The following is a 21,414-nucleotide window of genomic DNA, read 5'->3' on the forward strand; positions in this document are numbered from 1 at the left end:
ATATGTAATATAGCAGGTGTTATTATTTCAAAAACCTACACTGTTGCATTGTGATATTGTGTCTGAAGTTGGAAAAACAAACCATTGTAAAAGCAATGTCTGTGGGCAATTTCTAGGTACTTTGTTCCAGGCTATGTCCATGTCAGTTTTGTAGTGGTATGTAATGCAGCACTTGTTAATAATGATTTGGCATTAATTCAGTGATGTATGTGCTTATGTGTTCAGAAATTACTTTTACATCTAAAGATAGAAGGGAAAAAGCAAGAATTAGGTTCTTGAAAAAACTGTTTTGTTAGGGGAGGCTGGTGGGTGATGTAGTTTTGAGGTAAAATTGCGGGATAATGCCTCAGATTGTAATCCGCCGACACCTATCTGTAGCTAGTGAAATAGGTGTTGTACTTGCTGAATCATTTCAGCCAAGAGAACTTACTTTGAAGAAGGAAGAGTCTAAAGATGAATGAATACATTTTTATCTTTCTGTGAGTTACTGGTTTTGAAGAGTGATGAAAAAAACATAGTGGTTTTTGTGATTTAGAGGAGCTTAAAATTCCATTGTGTTTTCTGCTTTTTGTTACAGTAGGAAGAATTCACTTCCTCATGAAAAATTTAATTCGTCCATGACATAAGCCTTGGAGGAACTGCTGTCTATGTACTCAGTTGATGCTTTACTGTTTCTAATATCCAAATTATTCAAAAGATTCCGGTTTCACTCAGCTGACCAAATCTCTTCACAAAAATAATTTGCTGTGATTTTATGTGATACTAAAGGTGTTCAAATGGATTTTTACTATAAAGCCATAACTAATTCATGCTGGTTTGGTGAGGGGAGGGTCCTAATAGAAAAGTAGAAGATAGGGACTCTCTGTTTCCTCTAGTATATGTATGTGAATGTGTACACACACACACACACATATATACATATATATGTATGTATGAAAAGATTGTGATTATGTGCAGATGTGTGCGTTTGTATACAGAGAGGTGTTTGCACACATATATAGGACTGTAGGTAGATAGAGGTGTATAGAGACAGTTGCAGTGGCAGAGTGCCATGCAGTTCTGAGGGTATGTGGTTACAAATTGTACCTATGTTTATTTTGAGCTCTCTCACTCCTAGAGTATTCTGTGTTACAACTTGAAATGATTGAAAATGATGGAAATGATTGAAAAGGCAGTCATATTTTAAACTAGGTGAAATGGAAAGAAAATAAACCCAAACAAATCCAAACACTAGAGATATTTTGCCTTCTGGTACTTCAACTTAAATATGACTGTATTTCAAAGGTGGTTCATGCAATCTCGATGTTTGGGAATGTATAAATAAAATTACTGAACTGGATAGATACTATCATGTTCATTATGGTAAACATGGGACCTGACAACAGTAAAGACTCAAGATCACTAAGAAATAATGTATTCCAGTAATATTGAACAAAACCTTGTGAGTCTTAACATTGAAAAAAGTATGGAAGATGACTCATACATAATATGTGGGAAGGAAAATATTTTACAAACGTGTGAAATCTGATTGTTTCCTCATAGTCAGTTTGAAGACAGAAGAAAGTAACTGTGCATCTCTTCTGATTTTAATCCTGTAAGAGAAATAATTCCTATCTTTCTCTGTTCTTTCCAATTTTTTAATTCCTCTGGGGAGAAATAGACTGATACAATCTAAAATATGTGTTTATGTAAATCATTGTAGTAATTTTTCAGGAAATAATGTTTTTTTCAACAAGAAAATAGGTTTTTGATTGCAGCTTACTACTTTGCAACTGTCCACCACCTATGCCAGCTTTCTTTAACTTCATGAGTATTATTTTTTCTTTCTGTTTTTTTACTGGATGTATTCCAAAGAAGGTATGTTTTTCCTGCCATAGATGCAAGAATCAAATGCAGTTATAGGTATACTGTATTTTATTTTTTTTCTTTTTTTTTTTAACAGAAGGAAGGAGAAAAAAATCACAAAGTCCGACTAGCAGTTGGAAATGGAGTAAGAAATGATGTATGGAGGGAATTTTTAAACAGATTTGGTGCTGTTAAGATCTGTGAGTTCTATGGAGCTACTGAAGGAAACATTTGTTTCATGAACCACACAGGAAAAATTGGATCTGTTGGACGCACCAATTTCTTCTATAAGGTGACTATTTATTTGTGTTCTACTTCGTAGTAGTGCTGAAAAATTGTTTCTTACTTTGACTATAGTCATAAGTCCAAGATAAATTTTCTAACTGGGTTATTGCAAGTTAACTGACCCTCTGTAAAATCTTGGCACTCAACCCAGTTGTACTCTCAGCAGTAACACTGAGATTTTTCATAGAGTTCACAGGAGTCAAAAAGGTTTTGGCTCTCTTCTGAAAGTTTAGAGTAATCTGACAGTTGCCAAGTATAGTTTCAGGTCTCTACTACATTAAAGGACAAAAGAAAAATTGGATTTATTTTAATACTTAAGAACTCCTCATCACTGAAATAACACTAAATTTCTGTTCTGATTTACTGTTCTACAAATTATACTTAGTGATGTGTTTATATAGTATGTTTATATTGCTTATTGCTATGAAAATATTTGGCATAAATGGGAATTAATAATAATTAAAATATTATAATAATTACATACAGTCGCAAATAGATACAAAATTTAATAGATATTTTATAGCTATGTGCAAATAAACATAATTTAGTCAAACTACATCTAGCTTGTATTAGTACTCAGAAATGTCAAAGATAACACAATGCATATATAATCACTGTTGAGTTATTGTGACAGAATACTTTGAGAGATAATTAATTTTAAAATGCTATACAAATTTATCTATAGCCTACTGTAGGTGTTTGCTGTGTCCTGAAACTAGAAAAAACCTTTTCTGTATTTCACCAGATATGAAACTGGCAGTCGTTTATCTTGGGAAGGAGGATTACATGTTATTTATATCACACATTATGACTTTCCTCCATCATTCTGAGTAAATGAAGAATTTATTCCTGATTGAAATTCACAGATAGAGTTTTTCTTTTTGATCCTATAAGGACAATCTTTTAAATTATTTAAAAAGTCCCAAAAAAAGTAACATGTGTCCAAGTTTTAGCTAGTAATACAAAAGATGTCCAGAATTTTTGCAAGGAGACTACATATTTATCATTAAGTTGTTGTTTATGCCAGTTTTTACTCTTCTTGAAATAAATAGTCCCTCATGCATTGCCTAGAATTTTAAATTGAGTGATATCTATCTATATACAAGTCCTGTTGATTTAAATTACATTTGTGCTCCTTAGGAGAACTGATAGCAAAATGTCCTGACAAAACTTTTTAGGTAGTGGTGTAAAACCATTGTTTGGAAATACAACAGAGGTATCTTCTGATGCCATGTAAATAGGTTTCTAGGCAGCATATGTTCCAGGGTCCTCAGCTTCAATACTCTATCACCACAGTACATTCACTACACAGACTGCTTTACTCATTGAGGCCAGAGGAATTCTTCACTTCTCATACGGGAACTCAGACTGCAGTGAGGATTCTGGGGCTACTCAGAAAACACCACAAGGGCTAGTGTGTTACTCAGAAACCACTGAGAGCTCAGGAATTAAGGCAGATGACTCCACTGATGCTCTGTCCTACATGTCTGATGCTCTGTAGCAGGCAGTGACCATCTGATGCTGTTGGATATCTCCAAAGGGTCCAGAACTGCTACAGGAAATCAGAGATCTGGAAGTTAGGGAATAGTAGGTGAACTAGGAACCTTACAGCTGGTGTTAATTTTTGTTTCAGACTTTTCTAAGCCAGATGCCTTATAATCTTACAAGATTTTCTATGTGTTCCAAACTTGAGTTAACTTGTGTTCAGTATTGCAGAACTTTTGGCAGAATTTTGTCATAAGTCATTAACCTTTTGCAAATACTATGTAAAGTCTACAGCAGATAAGGATTAAACTTGAAACTTACCTGCATGTTTATTTAATCATCTGTATATTTAATCAAGTAGTGTGGGGATTTTGCGTGCAACACTAAATACATATTTTAATGCCATAGAAAAGTTTATTTTTACTTATTTCAGGCATTTGTTCAGTTTTTTTTTTTTTTAATACATTTTGCAACTTGCAGATTACTAAACAATGCCTTCTGAAGTGTAGCTGGTTTTTGTTTTACTTCAGTCTAAATGACATCCAGTAGACAACAAGTGATATGTAAAGGAGAGAAGCATTATTTCTGATTTGTTGACTTGTGAAAGACCTGAGGTTGGAAAGAAAATCTGTCTCCTGCTCTAAAGCAGACAATGGCACAGACAAGGCCCAGCCACCCAATCCCTAACGTTTGTTGTTTCTTCAAAGACATGCTACAACAGCTTTTGAAACATTCTCTTGACATGCAAGAAAACGTGAGATTACCCTTTAATGTGCTTTCTAGGGATTTTCTAAACACCTATTTCTTAAACTGGGAATAGAAAGAAAGAAAGAGCAGTGAGAAAGTGGGAAAAGGAGGTTTGTGTGTTCATATATGTGATACACTAAAGGAGAAGGAAGAAACTTGCTCTCTACCTACAGCACAATTGCACAGCTGGCAACAAAGTAATTGCATTACAAAGCCCTACAGATACAGGTATTGAGAGTATAGAGGGAAAAATAGCAGAAAGTTTCCAAGTATAACATTTTTAGCAGGGGGCAGGGAGGGGGGAAGCAAAAGAAAAAAAAAAAAGAGTGCATTCTTTTGTAGGTAGTGGCAATGGCATAGTTTGTAAAGGTGAAATACAGATGAAAATTATATCTTTAAGAGGCAAATTGAGTTCTCAGAATGAGCAAAGTAGCTTTTCTGTCAGTAACTGCAAAAGGCTAGGGATTATTGCTTATGACAAATACAAAGGTTCTACAGAACACATATATTTTCATAAAAATATTGGAAGACATAAGGTAAGAGAAAGAAACAAATGAATGTTACAGCAGTTGGCAGAAGTCACTGTATTTAAGATGTTAACTAAAAGCAGTGCTCTTGTTTGCACTTGTTTCTTTTCACACTGTGTTCCTTATATAAGAGGAATTGCTTGAAAGCCTCCCTGTAGAATATGAATAAATCTTTCAATAAAGATGTTTACACAGAGTCAATGAACAGAAAAGTAGAACCGTCTGAATAGCTTTTCAGCTGGTGAAGCATAAAATGTTTTACAAAAAATATAGTGTCCTGATTAACACTGATTGACACAGTAATGTAATAAATTACTGTTTAATATTTACATCTGACATACATATGTCTCTAGATAATGTTAATAATGTTATGTTATATATGACATACATTATGTGTGTATCTATATAAATGTGATATGGAAAAAATCTTGAAGGCCCTCAATATTGTCTATCAAATATTTATATATATATGTATAAATATCTTCCTTATACTGAAATAAATTCTGAGTGATGACAGACAACAAGAGAGCTTGGGATTAATGGGATCCAAGAAAATTTTTAAGAAGGGCTAAAAATAAACCACAGTACAATCACCTGGAAAGCATTATGTTAAAAAAAAATCAAACTATATTGGTAAATGTAATTTTTCATAATTTTAAGCAAAGATACTCAAACTATTACAGGATTCCAAATGTCTTATGCAAAACTGTGTTGATAAAAATCAGCTTTGCGGTGAGAAACATTTAGATCTTTAAATAAATCTTAAATAATTTCAATACATAAAATGGCTTTCACACAGCCATTCAGAATTAGTATTGTGTACTTTTTCATGCAGTCATAGAACTTGTGGCAGAAGACAAAATTTTTAGTTTAAAAATAAACAAAGTTAGTTCTAAGCGAATTTTAGGATCGCAGAAAAATGGTTTCAAAGAAAGAATACTGATGTATAGATCCAAGCAATGGAAGCAGTGGAAGCGCCTAAGTTCATTGGCCAGTGAAGATTAATGTTGTTTCTTCCCCTTTGACTAATTTTGGGCTAAAATAAGCTAAAGTACTTCAAGTGTTTTCTAAGGTATTGTATTCTTACATGTCATGATTCAGTTAATATCAAACATAGCTTAAAAGATTTGTTTTTTGCTTTTGTTTACTTTGGCTAACAAAGTTGTGTGGAGGACCTAGGCATCTGTTCTTTACAGCATAAATAAGGCATTTCAAGTATATTTTTAAAACTGTCTCTAAGATGTGATGACACTATGCTCCAAATTTTTCTTACATTTCAGTTTTCAAAGATGCTTGAAACTAAATCTAGTACATGTAATGCTTTGTTTTAGAGGCTGATAATCTCCAAGAGAATTCAAAAATACTCAACCTCTAAAACCAATAATAAAAAGCTTGTGATCTCTATTTTCTAATAAAGGTTCTTTGAGCATTCACTGAAAGTTGAAACTTTAGGCATCTCACAACTATCTTCAAAACAATATTTAAACTCACATATTTCCAATCAAAAAAAAAAAAAAGGTGAGGGAAGCTGTTAACTAGATAACACCTAGGCAGCATAGTACTAGACAGTGTTGCACATTAATGCACTTTCATTTCAGCTCACTAAATGATGCTTTTTGTTTGCTACATTTATGTGGTGCTTCAGAGAGTAAAATGTAGATTAAAATGATGAATGTTGCATGCAGTACTTTGTGAAAATAATATGCTAATACTTCAACAGCTTAGGTCCTCGTCCCATTAGAATTTAAATAATGAGGTGAACCAAATGGTAGTCTGTGCCAGACTAAATACTTCGCTCTGGAACTTTCATTTTCTAGTATTTATTATGAAAAGCAAGCTTCTTAGAATCACAGAATGATTTAGCTTGGAAAAGACTTTTGTGCAGGCACAGCTGTTTGCATAGACTTTGTATAGTTCCATTATGCATATTCAATACAAGATGTGGTGTTTTCTTTTAATTATGTATTTTCATGATTATTATTTCAAAAACCTAATTGGAATACACCTCAATACTCTGAAGTTGTAGGCAAAAAATGCATATAACATAGTACAGTCATATATAATGACAGTCTCAACAGTTTTTAGATTATGTCAGAGACTAAACTACAGTTTCTGAGGGTTTATAGCAACTTAAAATAATTCTTCATTCTTTCAGAGCTCAAAAACTGCATCTTGTCAAAATACTACTCTGTATGATGCATTATTTCAAGCTACTCTAATCAGACACAAAACCAGAATAACATTTAATTTTATACCATTTCATTCTTATTATTTTATTACTCATTGTATTTGGTCGTATGAAATCTCTTAAAGTAAAAAATATCAATGTAAAAAGAAAGGGAAAAAGAGCAGGATTTAAATGTAGACAGTGAAAAAAAACCCCCACCTTTTTTTCACTCTGTTCCTCAAGAATAATCAATTATTTTCTAAGTGAGGCAAACATTTGGGCTCTTGAATTCTAGACTATGGTAAATGGCTTAATCTGGGGTTAATAAAAATTATTACCCTTCACTTAATAAAATAGTCTCCCATTCTTGAATAATTACTTTATTTTGCAGGCTATGACCTTTTTCCTTTGATCAACTATTAAAAACATCTTTTTGTTTCATACTTAGGGTAGAAGAAAAACACAGTGCTGAACATTGAAAGGACTTGATGAATCAGTTTTGTCCTTATGAGATTGAAATTGTGGGATTCATGTTGCTCTTTATTCAGATTTCTTTGAGAAAAAGTTCTTTGAGAAAAAGTTATTTCTTTGAGAAAAAGTTATTTCAAAATAGAATGAAATGCAACTCTTCATCCAAGTTAGTGGCAGAAAAGATGTTTTGACATCCTACCCTTTACTTCAGTCACTTTCATATAACCCTCCTTAAGTTATATTGCATTTCCTTATTGTGAAGAGTGCAGGTGCATATTCATGTTTTATAAAATTGTTCCCCTATTGCCAGGAATTCTCAGGAGAAGATAATTACCTTGGTTTCACTAATTGTTAAAAATTGCTGATAAGATTTCTTTTTGAGAAGGCAACATGGAATCCCAAGCTGGGAAAATTGTCTTTTTAGAATGATAGACAATTTGGACCACTGTAAACAGTTGTCTGAATAGTGTAAGGCAATGTCTCTTAAAGGTCCAGTTTGGATTCATATCACAGCAGAAAAAATGAAGCAAAATAATAGTCAAATGCTGTATATTGAAGGGAAAAAAAAAAGGTATTGCAGTTGCTGGTTTTGATTGTAGTATCTCATCCTCTTGTTCAGTTTGAAGCCATGGGAGTATGTACCCTTCTGCTGGTGCTCACTTCCCACTACCATACAGAGCCTGAGAAAGCAAGAGAGAAGATCTGAGGCTAGTTAAGCAACAATAAAGCCCAACAGGAACCAGATTTTCCTTTGTGAGGCCTTTACCTTGCCAGCTGTTTTCAGTGCCAGAAGACCCCAAGAACATGTCATATCAGCCACCACCATTAAATGTCACTTAAATACTAGAGATAATGCTTCTATCATGCTGACTCACATTGCTCTTTCACTGATGATGTGGATCCCATAACTTACTTGTAAGAAAATTAACAAAAGAACCGTTCTATGTCTTCATTTACAAAACTGTTTTGATGTTGCTTACCTCCAGGAAATGGCATGAATTTACATAGAATATTTTCAGTTTTAAATGAAACTGCATTCTCCTTTCATTTGAGCAAGACTGGAGCACAGGTTTCCTTATGTATATTTGCTGCCACCAGATGTCACTGTGTAGATGAGTAACTGATGACTTCCCTTTTTTAGCTTTTTTTCCCATTTGATTTAATCAAGTATGATTTCCAAAAAGATGAACCAACTAGAAATAAACATGGCTGGTGTGAAAAAGTTAAGAAAGGTAAGTATGTATTTTAATAGGATATTACAATCTATTGATTTTAATAAAAATACTTCAGAGAGTTGTTTTAAGAAGTCTTGCTATTGTATTACTGTAGTTTACAAAATTAACTATTACTCTTTGCTCTGAAAAAAAGCAATATGATTTTTGATCTCAGATAAAACAGCATTAAACACACTAGTGCTGATATCAGAAGCACACAGGAGATCCTTGGATATATTCACAGAAGAGTAGTGTTCAAAAGTGATGCTATGGTATTATCTTTGAATTAATATATAGTGACATCTGTGTTTTTTAAAGGAGGTTAACATAAGGAAATGGTTGCCTAAGAGATCTGCAGGAAGGACTGATGGATTAGAGCAAATGCTTTTTGATGAGAGATTAAGTGTTTCTGACTAAGTGATTCAGCTTAATAATTAAAAAAAAAAAACCAAAACAACAATCCCCAAAAGCAACGAAAACAAAAATTGCTTGGTTATAACTGTCTTAAAAATATTTATCAAAAATCACGATTACACAATTTTTCAAAGTGTTATCAGATACTGGAGCAGACATTGAACTGTGGGAAGGTAACAGCTGAAACTGAAGCAAGAAAAACTCATATCAAAGGTCAGGCAGACAAGTTTAATAGGGAGCTGAAACAGATTTTTTAAAGGAGTTATGAGATTCTCTAACAGTTGATGATCAAACCTGGGCACTTTGAAGATAGTATGTCCCCAAAAGCTGAAATTTTATAGGAATTGATCTCTAGGGATGCCAAAGTGTCCTGTGAAGGGAACACATGCTCTGATTAGACACTTGATCTAATTTTTTTCCAACGACACCACTCAGTCTAATGAAAAGTATTATCTCTATCTATAATCTTTGTCTTACTGATGTCTTATTTCTTCAGAGCATTATGGCTGCAGTGATACTACCAGTGAACTAAATACTTTTACTTCAAACGCTACCAGTTTATGGAAAAAAGGCATGGCTCTTTTTTAAGGAGGCAATCTTAAATAAAAATTTGTGCCACTTTTGGAAGCATTTTGATATATTTTGATATTCATAATTGTCTCTCTTGCAAAGTAATGGAACTCTTAAACTATCTTGTTCAGAACTTGCTCCCAGAAAGGTTATTTCATACAAGTATTCCATATTCTGCAAACCAACACCCTGGTACTCTACATGCATAAGAGGATAATCCTTTCCCCTAATCTCCATACTTTTTGAGGAAAAAAATTGTATTAAACTTCTACATTTTACACCAAAAAGGCAAATTGATGATGCTATATCACTTTATTGAATATTCTTACAGAGTTACAGAGTCACAGAATATTCTGAGTTGGAAGGGACCCACAAGGATCAAGTTAAACTCCTTAACTGAATGGTCCCCACAGGGATTAAGCCCACAAGCTCAGTGTTATTAACACCAGGCTCCAACCAACTGAGGTAATTTCAGTGTTCTCAGAACTTCTGAGAAGACATTAAACAGGGACATAGTGCCTGGGCTGAGCACCTATTTTTGATTGACAGTAGTTTTTCATTAGGAAGATGATAAAGCTGACACTCATGGAAATTCAGTAATATGTGGGGAGTCAATTCAATATTAACTTGAATTGTGCCCTTTCAGAGGGTAATAAACTGCTAGTGAGCTTGCAATTGATAGATGATTGTTCTGGGAGAAAACTGGTGAGTCACCAGGAAGAAATACAAGTGACTGTGAATTTGCCTGAACAATATTTTAAGTAATGGTAATGTCAGGTACAGAAATGTCCAGTGATATTTTAGGTTTAAATTCTTTCAACTTCTCTGTGTAGGTGAGGCTGGTCTTCTGATTTCCAAAGTCAATGCGAAGAACCCCTTCTTTGGTTATGCTGGCAATAAAAGACACACAGAAAAAAAATTACTCTGTGAGGTATTTAAGAAGGGAGATCTTTATTTTAATACTGGAGATCTAATGGTTCAAGACCATGACAATTTTCTATATTTTTGGGACAGGATTGGAGATACCTTCAGGTACAGTTACTGTTTCTTTTCATATTTCTTCATTAAAGATATAGAGAATAGATATTAAAGCTATATAGAATTAAAGATATATAGAATAATGTGGTTATATTTGTTTACAGCTGGAACTGTTCAATTTATTGCTATTGTAATGTAGTTTATGGTGATTCTGTAGTGGATGATCCAGGCTTAATTTTGTTACAAGTGTTCCATGAGTAATAATACTGTGGAGTTGAATGGTTCATTTTCAGAATAGTTCATAGGAATTCCAGCTTTTTGAACATGCTTTTCAATAAGCATAGAACTAGTGATGGATTTGCTATGAGCAAGGAAGTCTGACACTGATGTGGAGAAAAATGTAGCAAATAGCAGAGATTGGTCACATTAGATACATTTATATACATGTATAAACCTTGGAAACCATTGATTTCAATGACCCTTACAGTGTTATAATACAGTTTAATTGCAACATTGTCTTCTGCTGATCAAATTCCAATGTGACAAGTGTGAAAGAATGTGAGGAAGGAGTGTTAGTCTGAAATGAACGGAGCTTCTACTAAAGCTTTTTTTAAAAGGCAGGTGTCATGGGATTTAATTATTTTTTCACACATTTTAGATGGAAAGGGGAGAACGTTGCCACCACAGAAGTTTCTGATGTCATTGCAATGTTGGACTTCATACAAGAAGCAAATGTGTATGGTGTGTCTGTGCCAGGTAAAAGCTTGAGAAGCATTTTGCTTCTCCCAGGTTCATTGTTAACCCTCATAGCTCTTTCAAACATGAATCATGTTTGATTGAGAAATCTATTTAATACCCAGCTAAAATGTAGATGCAGATAATGAAAATACCCCCCTATTGTGAATGAGCCAGTGAATCATGAATTTTTTATCTGTATGCAATGAGGAGTATATTTGAAAATCTACCATGCATGCATTTGTGATAGCTACATAACCTAAATTAAAATATAAAGATTTAGTAAATTCACATTTGTATAAATCCAGACATATGTCAAAATAAAATGTCAACAAGGTAATTCTAAAGTAACTCTAAAGGAAAATATGTGGAGACATTTTTCTGTCTTATTTCACTTAGCCTCATAACTTCAAACAGTTAAGTTACAAAACCAAGAAGAAAATGAAAAGGGATACAAAGAGAAAAAGAAATTTCTAAGGGAGAATATACATTAATTTCTTTTAATAGGGTTTTTTGTTACTTTTCATGAGATCATATGGGCTTGATTCTCATCCATGCTAAATCTTTTTAAAAAATATACGCTTGCTCTCACTGTGATAAAAATAAGTTTCTTTACAGGAGATTGTTCAGTGCTCTGCTTTGCATTGGTGGCTAAAACAGAGCTTGCACAGTACCAATGCTTTCTCCATGCATGAGAATGCTGGGAACAGCAAGAACTTTGGAGCAGATGTAGATGGAACAGTGGTCTGAAACTGACCCAAGCGATATTCCGTATCATATGAGAGCCATGCTTAGTTATTAAAGCTAGAGGGAAAGAAGTGGATGAAAGGTTTGTGATTGTGCTGCTTGTCTCCCCCCAAAAATGCTGCATGCTCTGAGTGAGGCCGTGCCTGCAGGAAGTAGCTGCACATCTACCTGATGATGGGAAATACTGAATGATGTCCTGGTTTTGCTTTGCTTGTACATGTATCTTCTGCCTTCCTGATGAAACTGCCATTACCTTACCACTTAAGCCTTGCTTTCCTTCACTTCCCATCCTATGGCAGAAGGGATTGAGCAGAAAGCTGGCTAGGTGTTTGGTTGTTGGCAAGGGTAAATCCACCACAAAAAGATAAAGGAGTTTAAAATGAGAAAAAGTGTCACTTACCTGTATTTTAAAGCCATAAAACAAGAAACATCATAGAAGACTCTCTGAAAATCAGATTCAAAAGTATGAGAGATGCTAATTTCCTATACAACACTTACCTGTTTACCTACTCAGTTTATGTGACTGTCTTGATAATTGCACTTAACAATAAACAAATCAAATTCCTTACAGATTTTGTAGCATTAGCAAAACACCCCCCCCAACAAAAACCCAAAAAAACCCCACCAAAAAAACAAAACAAAAAACCCAAAAAACCCAAACAACAACAACAAAACCCAAAAAACCAACCAAAACAAAGATAAGGTTGACAGAACATCTCTGCTATTACTTCTAGATGATGGTAAAAATGTTTAGTTACTTTTGATAGCTGAAGTTAATTGCTTTTGCCTTTTACCCATTTTGTTCTTTCCCAAAGACCCACAGTGCTCTACTTTTCCAGACAAAACAGTAAGAACTTTTAATTGCTCTCTCTGTTAATTCAGATCCACAGTTTTGAGAAAAGCTACTGGCAAGAGAAAGAGACTAAAACTGAAATGAAGACATAATTGGTTACTCCAGGAAAGAAGCTCTTCACTCTTGTTTTCGAGAGAGGAATGTTGTTCATGTTTATCCCCATTTATCGATTATATCAAGCATAAGACTCCATTTAGTCTTACCTGCCACACTCATTTACAGCATTATTGCTTAATTGATCACTTGAGTGATCTCCAAGTACACGTAATATCACATGAAATATGAATGAGATCTTGCAGCTTTACTGAAACTCAGAATATGATATATGACTTGGTTTGTTAATGCACTACAGGATATTTTGTAAGGTTAATCATTCTCATGCTTATTATTTGTGTTACAAAATTCTCATCTCACTTCCTTTCATGCAGATCATGAAGGAAAAGCAGGAATGGCTTCTCTTATTTTAATGCACAATGCATCATTAGACTTGGAGCAAATGTATAAGCAAGTAGTGACCCATCTACCAAGTTATGCTTGTCCCCTTTTCTTAAGAGTCCAGGTAAGCTCCATTATTGCACTGTGTATACAAACATCTGCATCATTTAAACATGACAAAGCTAAGTGAATAACAAGAAGTGCTTATTCATCTATCACTAGATTAGTTTTGGACCTGGTCTTATTTGCTGTCTTGATTAATGTAATCCTGGAAAAGGGATTACACAAAAAAGTCAATGAATTTGCAGATTATGTTTAAATGAGAGAAATTGTACAAATGAGCAAGGACAGAGATCATACAAAAGGATTTGGGGAGATTAGAAGCATAAGCATGGTGAAAGAAGAAGGTTCAGATTTAAAAACTATGAAAAATTGCATCTGGAGAAAAGAATCTAAAATCCATTTTATTTAGTGAAAATGAGAAATAGAGCTAAAGCAGGAGACAGTGGCTGTGCACAAAAAATGAATGTTATTTTCTGAGTAACGATGACAAATACTAAAGCACTTGAAAAGATGCTAGGTAAATTGGAAAGGTGAATACAAAATGTGTGTTATTGTTGTCACCACAGTTATCACCAAAATCATCCTTATTTGTGCATTACTTTGTTCTAGTAACTGTCCAGTTTGACGGAAAAATTGTCCGTCCCACAGAGTGTAGAAATGTAAATATAATACAGTGGACTACACAGAGCTAGAAAAAAATATGAGAGTATCAAAAGCACACAATATTGATAATCATGATAAATGAAGTCTGATGAGCACTTGCATTTCTGGTAAGAGTTTTGCAAACATCGTGATAAAAACAAACAGAAAAATGTTTCTGAAGATGCTTCTGAAGGAGTCCCCTAAGTCTGAGTAGCAGATGAAAAAGTAGTCATTGTTTAAAGAGAAAAGTTAAGTTAGGGATGTTGGTATCTTAGACCACCCAGGACTGAATACTGGTTCAGAATAAAGATAGGAAAGAAAAAAATCTGTGAAAGACATTGAAAGTGAAATATGTGTGTATGTATCTATCAATCTATCTCATAAGAGTAGGAAGATATCTTGCAGCAGCATTCTCTTGTAAGCAAGCAAGATTAGACTTGAGAATGTGGCAGTAGTCAGTTTATGAAATTATGAGAACCTAGTCTATATTCACTTTTGTACAGCTGTACAAAACCCCCTTTACACTGGGCAGAAGGAATCTGAATCTTGGGTATTGCATGGATATCAAGTATCTGGAATTTGAATTTAAATTAAAATTTAAATGCCTTCATTACAGATACATTGCTGTTGGTACAGCTGTCATTAACCAAGAAAGAAGGTAGTAGGTGGAACTTCAAGGGAAAAAATTGAAAACATATTAGGCTTGATCTGACATATAATCATAATGTAGAAGATGTCAGAACATTTCTTAGACCAACCAGAGCAGGTAGATAAAATCTGTAGGTGTGCCTGGAGTAGATAAAAGGGCTCTTTGACATTTTTGTTGAATGTAATACTTAATTTTTCGTATTCAGAGATTGTTTGCATATATAAAAAAATATAAAGGTAGATGAGAAGATGATGGAGAGAGGTCATAAAGTTGGGCTGAGTAGAGGCAGTTAGAATGGAGAAGACAGTCTTATTACAGATGCCTCGCACCACTTTTCCAAGGGATACAATAGCACAGGAGCAGTCTGAAAACAAAATGTATGGTCAAGATCCATCTTCCTTTGGATGGCTTTGGAATACGAGTATGGCTGATGATTCTTTCAACCCCTTTTGGGAGATGACAATAGTCATAGATATAGTAAACTTCTGAGTTTTATCATTAAGGAGTTCTTGGTAATAACAGGTGTTACTCTCAGAAGCTTTGTGGTGTGTAGTTTCCTTTTATAATGTGCACAGTGAAGAAGATTGTCTTGGGCATGCTGGGGCTACATATATGTAACACTAAAGAGACACTGCACAGGGCTGCAGAAAGAAATTGGTTTTTTTCACCATGTGTCTGGTGTGGGTCTGTAGCAGCACACAAACTCCAGTTTTTCAGCACAATGAAAATAAACTGACATCAAGTAAGACTTTAAAAAACAAATGTGAATGCAAGCAAAAGAAAAGTAGCTTCTCTTCAAATGATGTATCTTTCTCTCTACTGCAGGAAAAAATGGAAATGACAGGAACATTCAAACAACAAAAATTTCGACTTGTGGATGAAGGTTTTAATCCATCTACAATTACTGATCCTCTTTATTTTTTAGATAATTCCAAGAAAGCATATGTTTTGTTAACCAAAGAATTACATGAGATGATTTTATCTGGGAAAATGAAGCTTTAATTAATTGACCATATAATAGGCTATTAAGGGGCAGTCTGTACAAGCTATTGTATGAGAAAACATTGCAATTAATTACCAGCATTTATGCATAGTTATCCAGAATAATGTTTTTTATTTTTGATATTTACATTCAGATATGTCTTGTATCTTTACTCACTTGATCATTATTTTTCACTAATCACTTTTTACCTCTTCAGACAAATTTCTAATAACCTGTAAAACAGAACTGAAATCTGTTTTATATTAACTTTGGAATATAAATACTGAATCTGATACTTTTTCTTAGTACTAAATGAACAAAAATGATAATAGTATGACACATGGTAGAAAAAGAATCAACATATATTGTGTCACATGTTGTGTCTAAAGGGAGAATATATGCCAGTAACATCTTTTTTTACTGTACTTTACATACTTCTGAATATGTATTGTAAGAAGTAAAGGCTTGAACTGGTTGGAACCAAAAAATCTTTTCTGCAGAGAACTTTTCTGATGGAATATAAAATAAGAGAAGCAGAAACAGAAGAAAGTCTTCCAAACAAACCCAAATACTAACATGATGGCTGAGATTTTTTCTGTCATAATTTGTGCTCTTTCATTTGTTAAACTGGCTGTTTGGAGTGTCAAATTCTGAAGACAAAGCAAACTTTCTTGAAATGTGTAGCAGCAAATCAACAATAAGCAGAGAAAATCTTCATGCTTAATGGGGAAAATAATTTATATAGCACAAAAAGAATTATTGCAGCACTTTATGTTATGCATACTGAGTAACAAATAGCTTCCATACTCTTAATAATGACTGCTTGAGATCATTATTTATGAGCCTAGAATATAGCTGAATTTGTAGAACACTAGATTTTATGTTCTAATAATTGCTTTTTCTAAGTTTTGAAATAAAGTATAAGATTATTTAAACCAAATACCATTCTGTCTCAGTTTAAGTCTGATTGCACAAAGTCTGTTTTCCAGCCTGTTTTGATACTTGATTTGCATAGTGCCCTCTTCAAATGCAGCGTGATGCCCACTTTGATCAGCCAGAAGCAGGATCAGAGAATACTGAAAGGGTGACTCATTCCAACACTGTGCATCATAAGTCTCTCTTCCATCATAACAGTGGAATGAAACAAGGTTCTTACTAAAGGAGGATGTAACACACTTTAAAAATAGTTTTCTTGTGTCTTTCTACCTTTTTCATCTAACAAGACATTAGAACCTTTGTCAATTTTTGATTCTTTGATTTATTTGCTTTATTTTATTTATTTATTTGCTTTAACTTATTTTCTTTAAAAACCCAAACCAAGGATGCAGTGAAAAATACATAAGAATCATAACCTACTTATATTTTTGAACACAATATTCCTTATGGGGTTGCCAATATAAATAAGAAGTTTACAATTTTGCAATTTACAAACCAGTGAAAGCTAACAAACACTTACAGTGACATCATGCCTTATGATAGATGTTAATGTAAAAAAAGTACATAATGGGTAACAAAGAGAACTGTTGCATAGGGATGGAAGGGGCTCACTGCTCACAGTCTCTGAGCAGTCCCACTTTTTCTGTTTCTTTAGGCAGGGCCCAAATGGCTGGCTGTAGCTGAAAGGGGGGATGAGACAGATTGAAGTGCCATTACCTAGTCAAGAACTGCAAATTTAAAAATGAGGTATTTATTATAAAGTTAAACTCAACTTTGTGTGTTAGGCTGAAATTTGAGCAAAGGATTGGTTTAACTTTTACATAGGTATATGTTGAATATACTTCAGGACCCCTTTTATTACAACAGTAAAAATTACATCCTTTCTATGGAAAATAATTATTTACTGATTTTTTTTCAATATGGCACCCTGACATCCACAGCATCATGTTTAATCTTGTAGTATAATACTAAAGAATTTAGTGAGATTAATTGCTTAGCTTTGGTAACATTTTTAGCACTTCTAAAATTTATTTAGCTTTATAATACTTGATCCTATATACGACTAGTGAAAAGGTTCTACCACTTAAATGCAACAAATGCAAGAAATGAGAGGGAAAAAAAAGACATGAAAAAAGAAGACGACACTTCTCCATTAAAAAAAAAAAAAAAAGTGAAAGAAACAAAACTCCAAATGCTTTTTCATGAGTGTCAGCATTTGGTCGGTTCTTTTGTAAAGTATTTAAGATGAAGAAAATTGTTTCTGTGAACAGTGGTTGGGTCAGAGAAAGCACCAGAGGAAGGAAGAACAATGTCTGTGTGCCACCTTTCATACTCTGTGAGGATCAGCCAACTGGTGTTTCCAAACTCTTGGGTAAATTTTTAGCAGCAGTGGGACTCTTCTAACACAGCTGCCTTGGGAACCTACAAGTGTTTGTTTCCCATCTCTGAGCACTAGTGAAATACAGAGTTCCACCTTCTCCTGAGTTTTCCACAGTGTAATCAAGATAGCCTGGGCACTCTGCCTATTTTCAAAGGCAAGTAAAATAGTTCTGTTCTATGCACTACCCCAAGAAATATGATGTCCATGACATCAAGAAAATAATACACGGGCTCTGTATTTCCTAAGGGGAAAACAGTATATTACTCTCAATCCAGTAGTTTTCCTTTTTTTATCCAGTAGGTTGGATGCCAGCAGAAGCACTGAAGCATGTCCCAGCAGAATGTCACATTCCTCATGGATCCCTAAGTTCTTGAACCAGCACTGCAGTTAGGCTGAATAATGATGGTGCTCATATCAGACACCACAAAGGATCTTCCTTTCAGAATGACAAATACTGGGACTAACCTGTTCATTTCCTACCTTTACACAGATCAACATTTGGACTGGATGAGGTATGAAGCAGATGAGGGATAGCTGGGGGTGTGGATAGAAAGTTGCAGTACTAGCCTCATATATTACAAATATATGGGAGAGAAAGATCAAAATAAATCAAGGTAATTATTTTTGAGAGTTAATGTATATATTTTTCTTCTGCATTTAAGTAAGGTTGATGATGAAAGAAATGTTTATTAATAAAAAAAGTTACCATTTAGAAAACGTAAAATTCTGGAAGGGTAAACATATCCACTCTCTTGTCTTGGTGAATCTGGTACAGTTAGTACAGTTCTAGGCTGCATTAATTTTCATAAATCTTTCTCAGGATCCCCAGAAAAAAGTAAGTAAGTAAAAAAAGTAAGTAAAAAACCACAAGAAGATCATGGTCGGAATTTTATTCTCCTCACCCAAGGCAGATAAATAGAGCTTTTAAAGAGAATTCTCATACCTATAAGAGCCACCATAAAGGATGTATTTCAAAATTGATATACAAATTTCGTGCAGATGACATAAAAAAAAACACCTTCTACTGTTGACTTTGCACCTTTTTTTGGAAAAAGAGGTAAAGGCAGGAGGAGCACTTTTTCGTTTTCCTGCATTTTTAAAATCTAAAACTACTGGATGGTTATGGGAGAAAAGACAAAAAAGTGACTCTTCTTAAAAAAAAAAAAAAAGTTCATTTTCGGCAGTCTGTCCCTAGCTAACAATGCAACTAGTAATTTGATGTGCATTATCACAGCAGAAATAATGACACATCCCAGTATGTATGAAACTTATTTAGTCAAGACTAATTTCAAGCAAATAATGTCTGCTTATTATCTGCTAGAACAAAAATTAGATGCAAAGACAGCCAAAGAAAAGTTGCATGTGACTAGCAGCAATATTAGAAATAATTTTAGTGTGATGTGTATTATTATCAGTATTGCCAATAACTGACAGTATAGTGTGGCAATTAATTTGGCCATAAAGGTAACATCAGAAGATTATCTGATTGTGTTCTGATACTCAGGAATTAATACCTTACACATTATACCCTTAATTGGACAAATAGATTATATGATTTATGCCATGATAATTTTAAATAAACTGGCTCATTAGCAGAGTGAAATGCAATTCCTATGCCACTAACAAGTCCACAAGTCTGGGAATCTTTTACCAAAGTAGACTTAATTGAGTTTCTCCGAAGACTGCAATAAGTACAGCCAAAATCAAATGGTGAGGAATTGCTTTTTCAATACAAGAAAGCAGTCCTTGTTGCTGCCTTGCAGTAGGAGGTACACCGACCTATTCCCATTTGGAGCTGTTCTGGCACCATGAGGTTTTCATACTTCCTGTAATTCCATAGTCCTGCATGACAAGTGGGAGGTTTTGCGTTATGTCAGCTGGACCACACACACATATTTATAAATAAAAAGGGCACTTATACTGGCAGAAAACCTCTTGTTATTGTGTCTCCTTTTCTTCATGTAACTGATACTGCTATGCTGACAAAAATAATGTTTCTTACAAGTATGTATGGACAGTGGTACCTATAGGACATAGGACCTATGGACAGTCCAAGTCTGGTAAGATACTTTTTGTGGTGGTTCTGTGTTTAGAACTCAACTAAATATCTCCATTCGTTTAAAATCAACCAACCAATCAACCAAATAAAACTCCAAACCCCAAAATCCACATAATAACAAATAAAGAGTATTCAATTATATCTTGGAAGAAAGGAGTCAATGCCTTGATGGGAATTCTAGTATGAGAAGAGTCCTGCTCATTCAGTGCAAACGGCTAAGTACAGATAAACAGAATTGTCAGTCTCTTACAGTACTTATGCTATGGAACGGCATATATTTGGTTTTAAAATACTTTGTAAACATGTGGACTTGATCCAAAATCACACAACTTATTTCAGTAAACAGTTACTTGCCTGATAGAGTTCATTGCTAATCTGTTTTTGCCAGGCTTTCATGCATCACTTTTAATGATATGTAGCCAACATACGTAGCAACAGGTGCCCCTGTGGGATGGTAGATGACAGAAAAACTAACTGATGGCTTTGGGAGTAATGACAACTAGAGTGTTATCTGTGATTCAAGAAAAAACGGGGTACAGTGATTACCACAATTTCCATTCATTTTTCTATTTATTCTGCCTTTCTTGTTTATTCTTTTCTCTTTGCTAATAATAAAACATACTTGCATTCCTTATTTTTTTAATCGGTAATAGTAAATGAGGAAGTCACTGAAACTAGTCACGTCACATTAGAATTCTGTTTAATCAATAATGCATACTCACTTTCTCAGCACAGTTTTATACTGCGTGTGTGAGATGTTATCACGGGAATTTAAAACAACATTGGACTTGTTATGTTCTTGGTGTCTTAGAAAGCATAGAAATTAAATGTGCAAACTTTACCAGGCAGCAACCTTTGAAAATCTGGGAAATTACTTAAATTTTTCTCCAAACACAGGATATAATCAGAGTAATTTTAAAATCTGCCCAACTATGAGATCATTAAACACTTGCCTAGCTATCCAACAATTTCCAAACTTATTTTTCCAAAGTAATGTCTACTAGGGAGCTTACAGTAGTTTTCTAAATACATGTGTCTTCTACTAAATGCTAATAATTTTCTCCACTTGGTGGGCTGCTCTTTAATAGTAATACACTTGATCAACGGTACTCCTTTTTTTTTTTTCTTTTTTTCTTTTAACCAGACATGCTTTTTTCACAGCTTTTTCAATTTAGGCAGAAACACCTGTGCTATACCAGTCCTAGGTCATAAGAAACTGTGAAGATAGA

The 21,414-nt window shown here is 34.1% G+C and overlaps 1 protein-coding gene across 1 annotated transcript in view; it reads left to right on the forward strand.

Annotated features, from left to right (window-relative positions):
• The window catches only part of SLC27A6 (solute carrier family 27 member 6), a 36,383-nt gene extending 19,648 nt beyond the window's left edge, over window positions 1-16,735 (forward strand). The window contains exons 5-10 of the mRNA XM_066181624.1: window positions 1,943-2,137; window positions 8,669-8,759; window positions 10,559-10,757; window positions 11,362-11,459; window positions 13,467-13,597; window positions 15,653-16,735. Coding sequence (XP_066037721.1) covers window positions 1,943-2,137; window positions 8,669-8,759; window positions 10,559-10,757; window positions 11,362-11,459; window positions 13,467-13,597; window positions 15,653-15,829 — 891 coding nt within the window. The 3' untranslated portion in view covers window positions 15,830-16,735. The remainder of the gene's footprint in view (window positions 1-1,942; window positions 2,138-8,668; window positions 8,760-10,558; window positions 10,758-11,361; window positions 11,460-13,466; window positions 13,598-15,652) is intronic.
• Window positions 16,736-21,414: the final 4,679 nt, after the last annotated feature.

The sequence above is a fragment of the Chamaea fasciata genome, unplaced genomic scaffold (assembly GCF_029207755.1).
Source record: "Chamaea fasciata isolate MVZ Bird 193981 ecotype frontalis unplaced genomic scaffold, bChaFas1.0.hap1 SCAF_4, whole genome shotgun sequence".
In the NCBI taxonomy this organism is placed as follows: domain Eukaryota; kingdom Metazoa; phylum Chordata; class Aves; order Passeriformes; family Sylviidae; genus Chamaea; species Chamaea fasciata.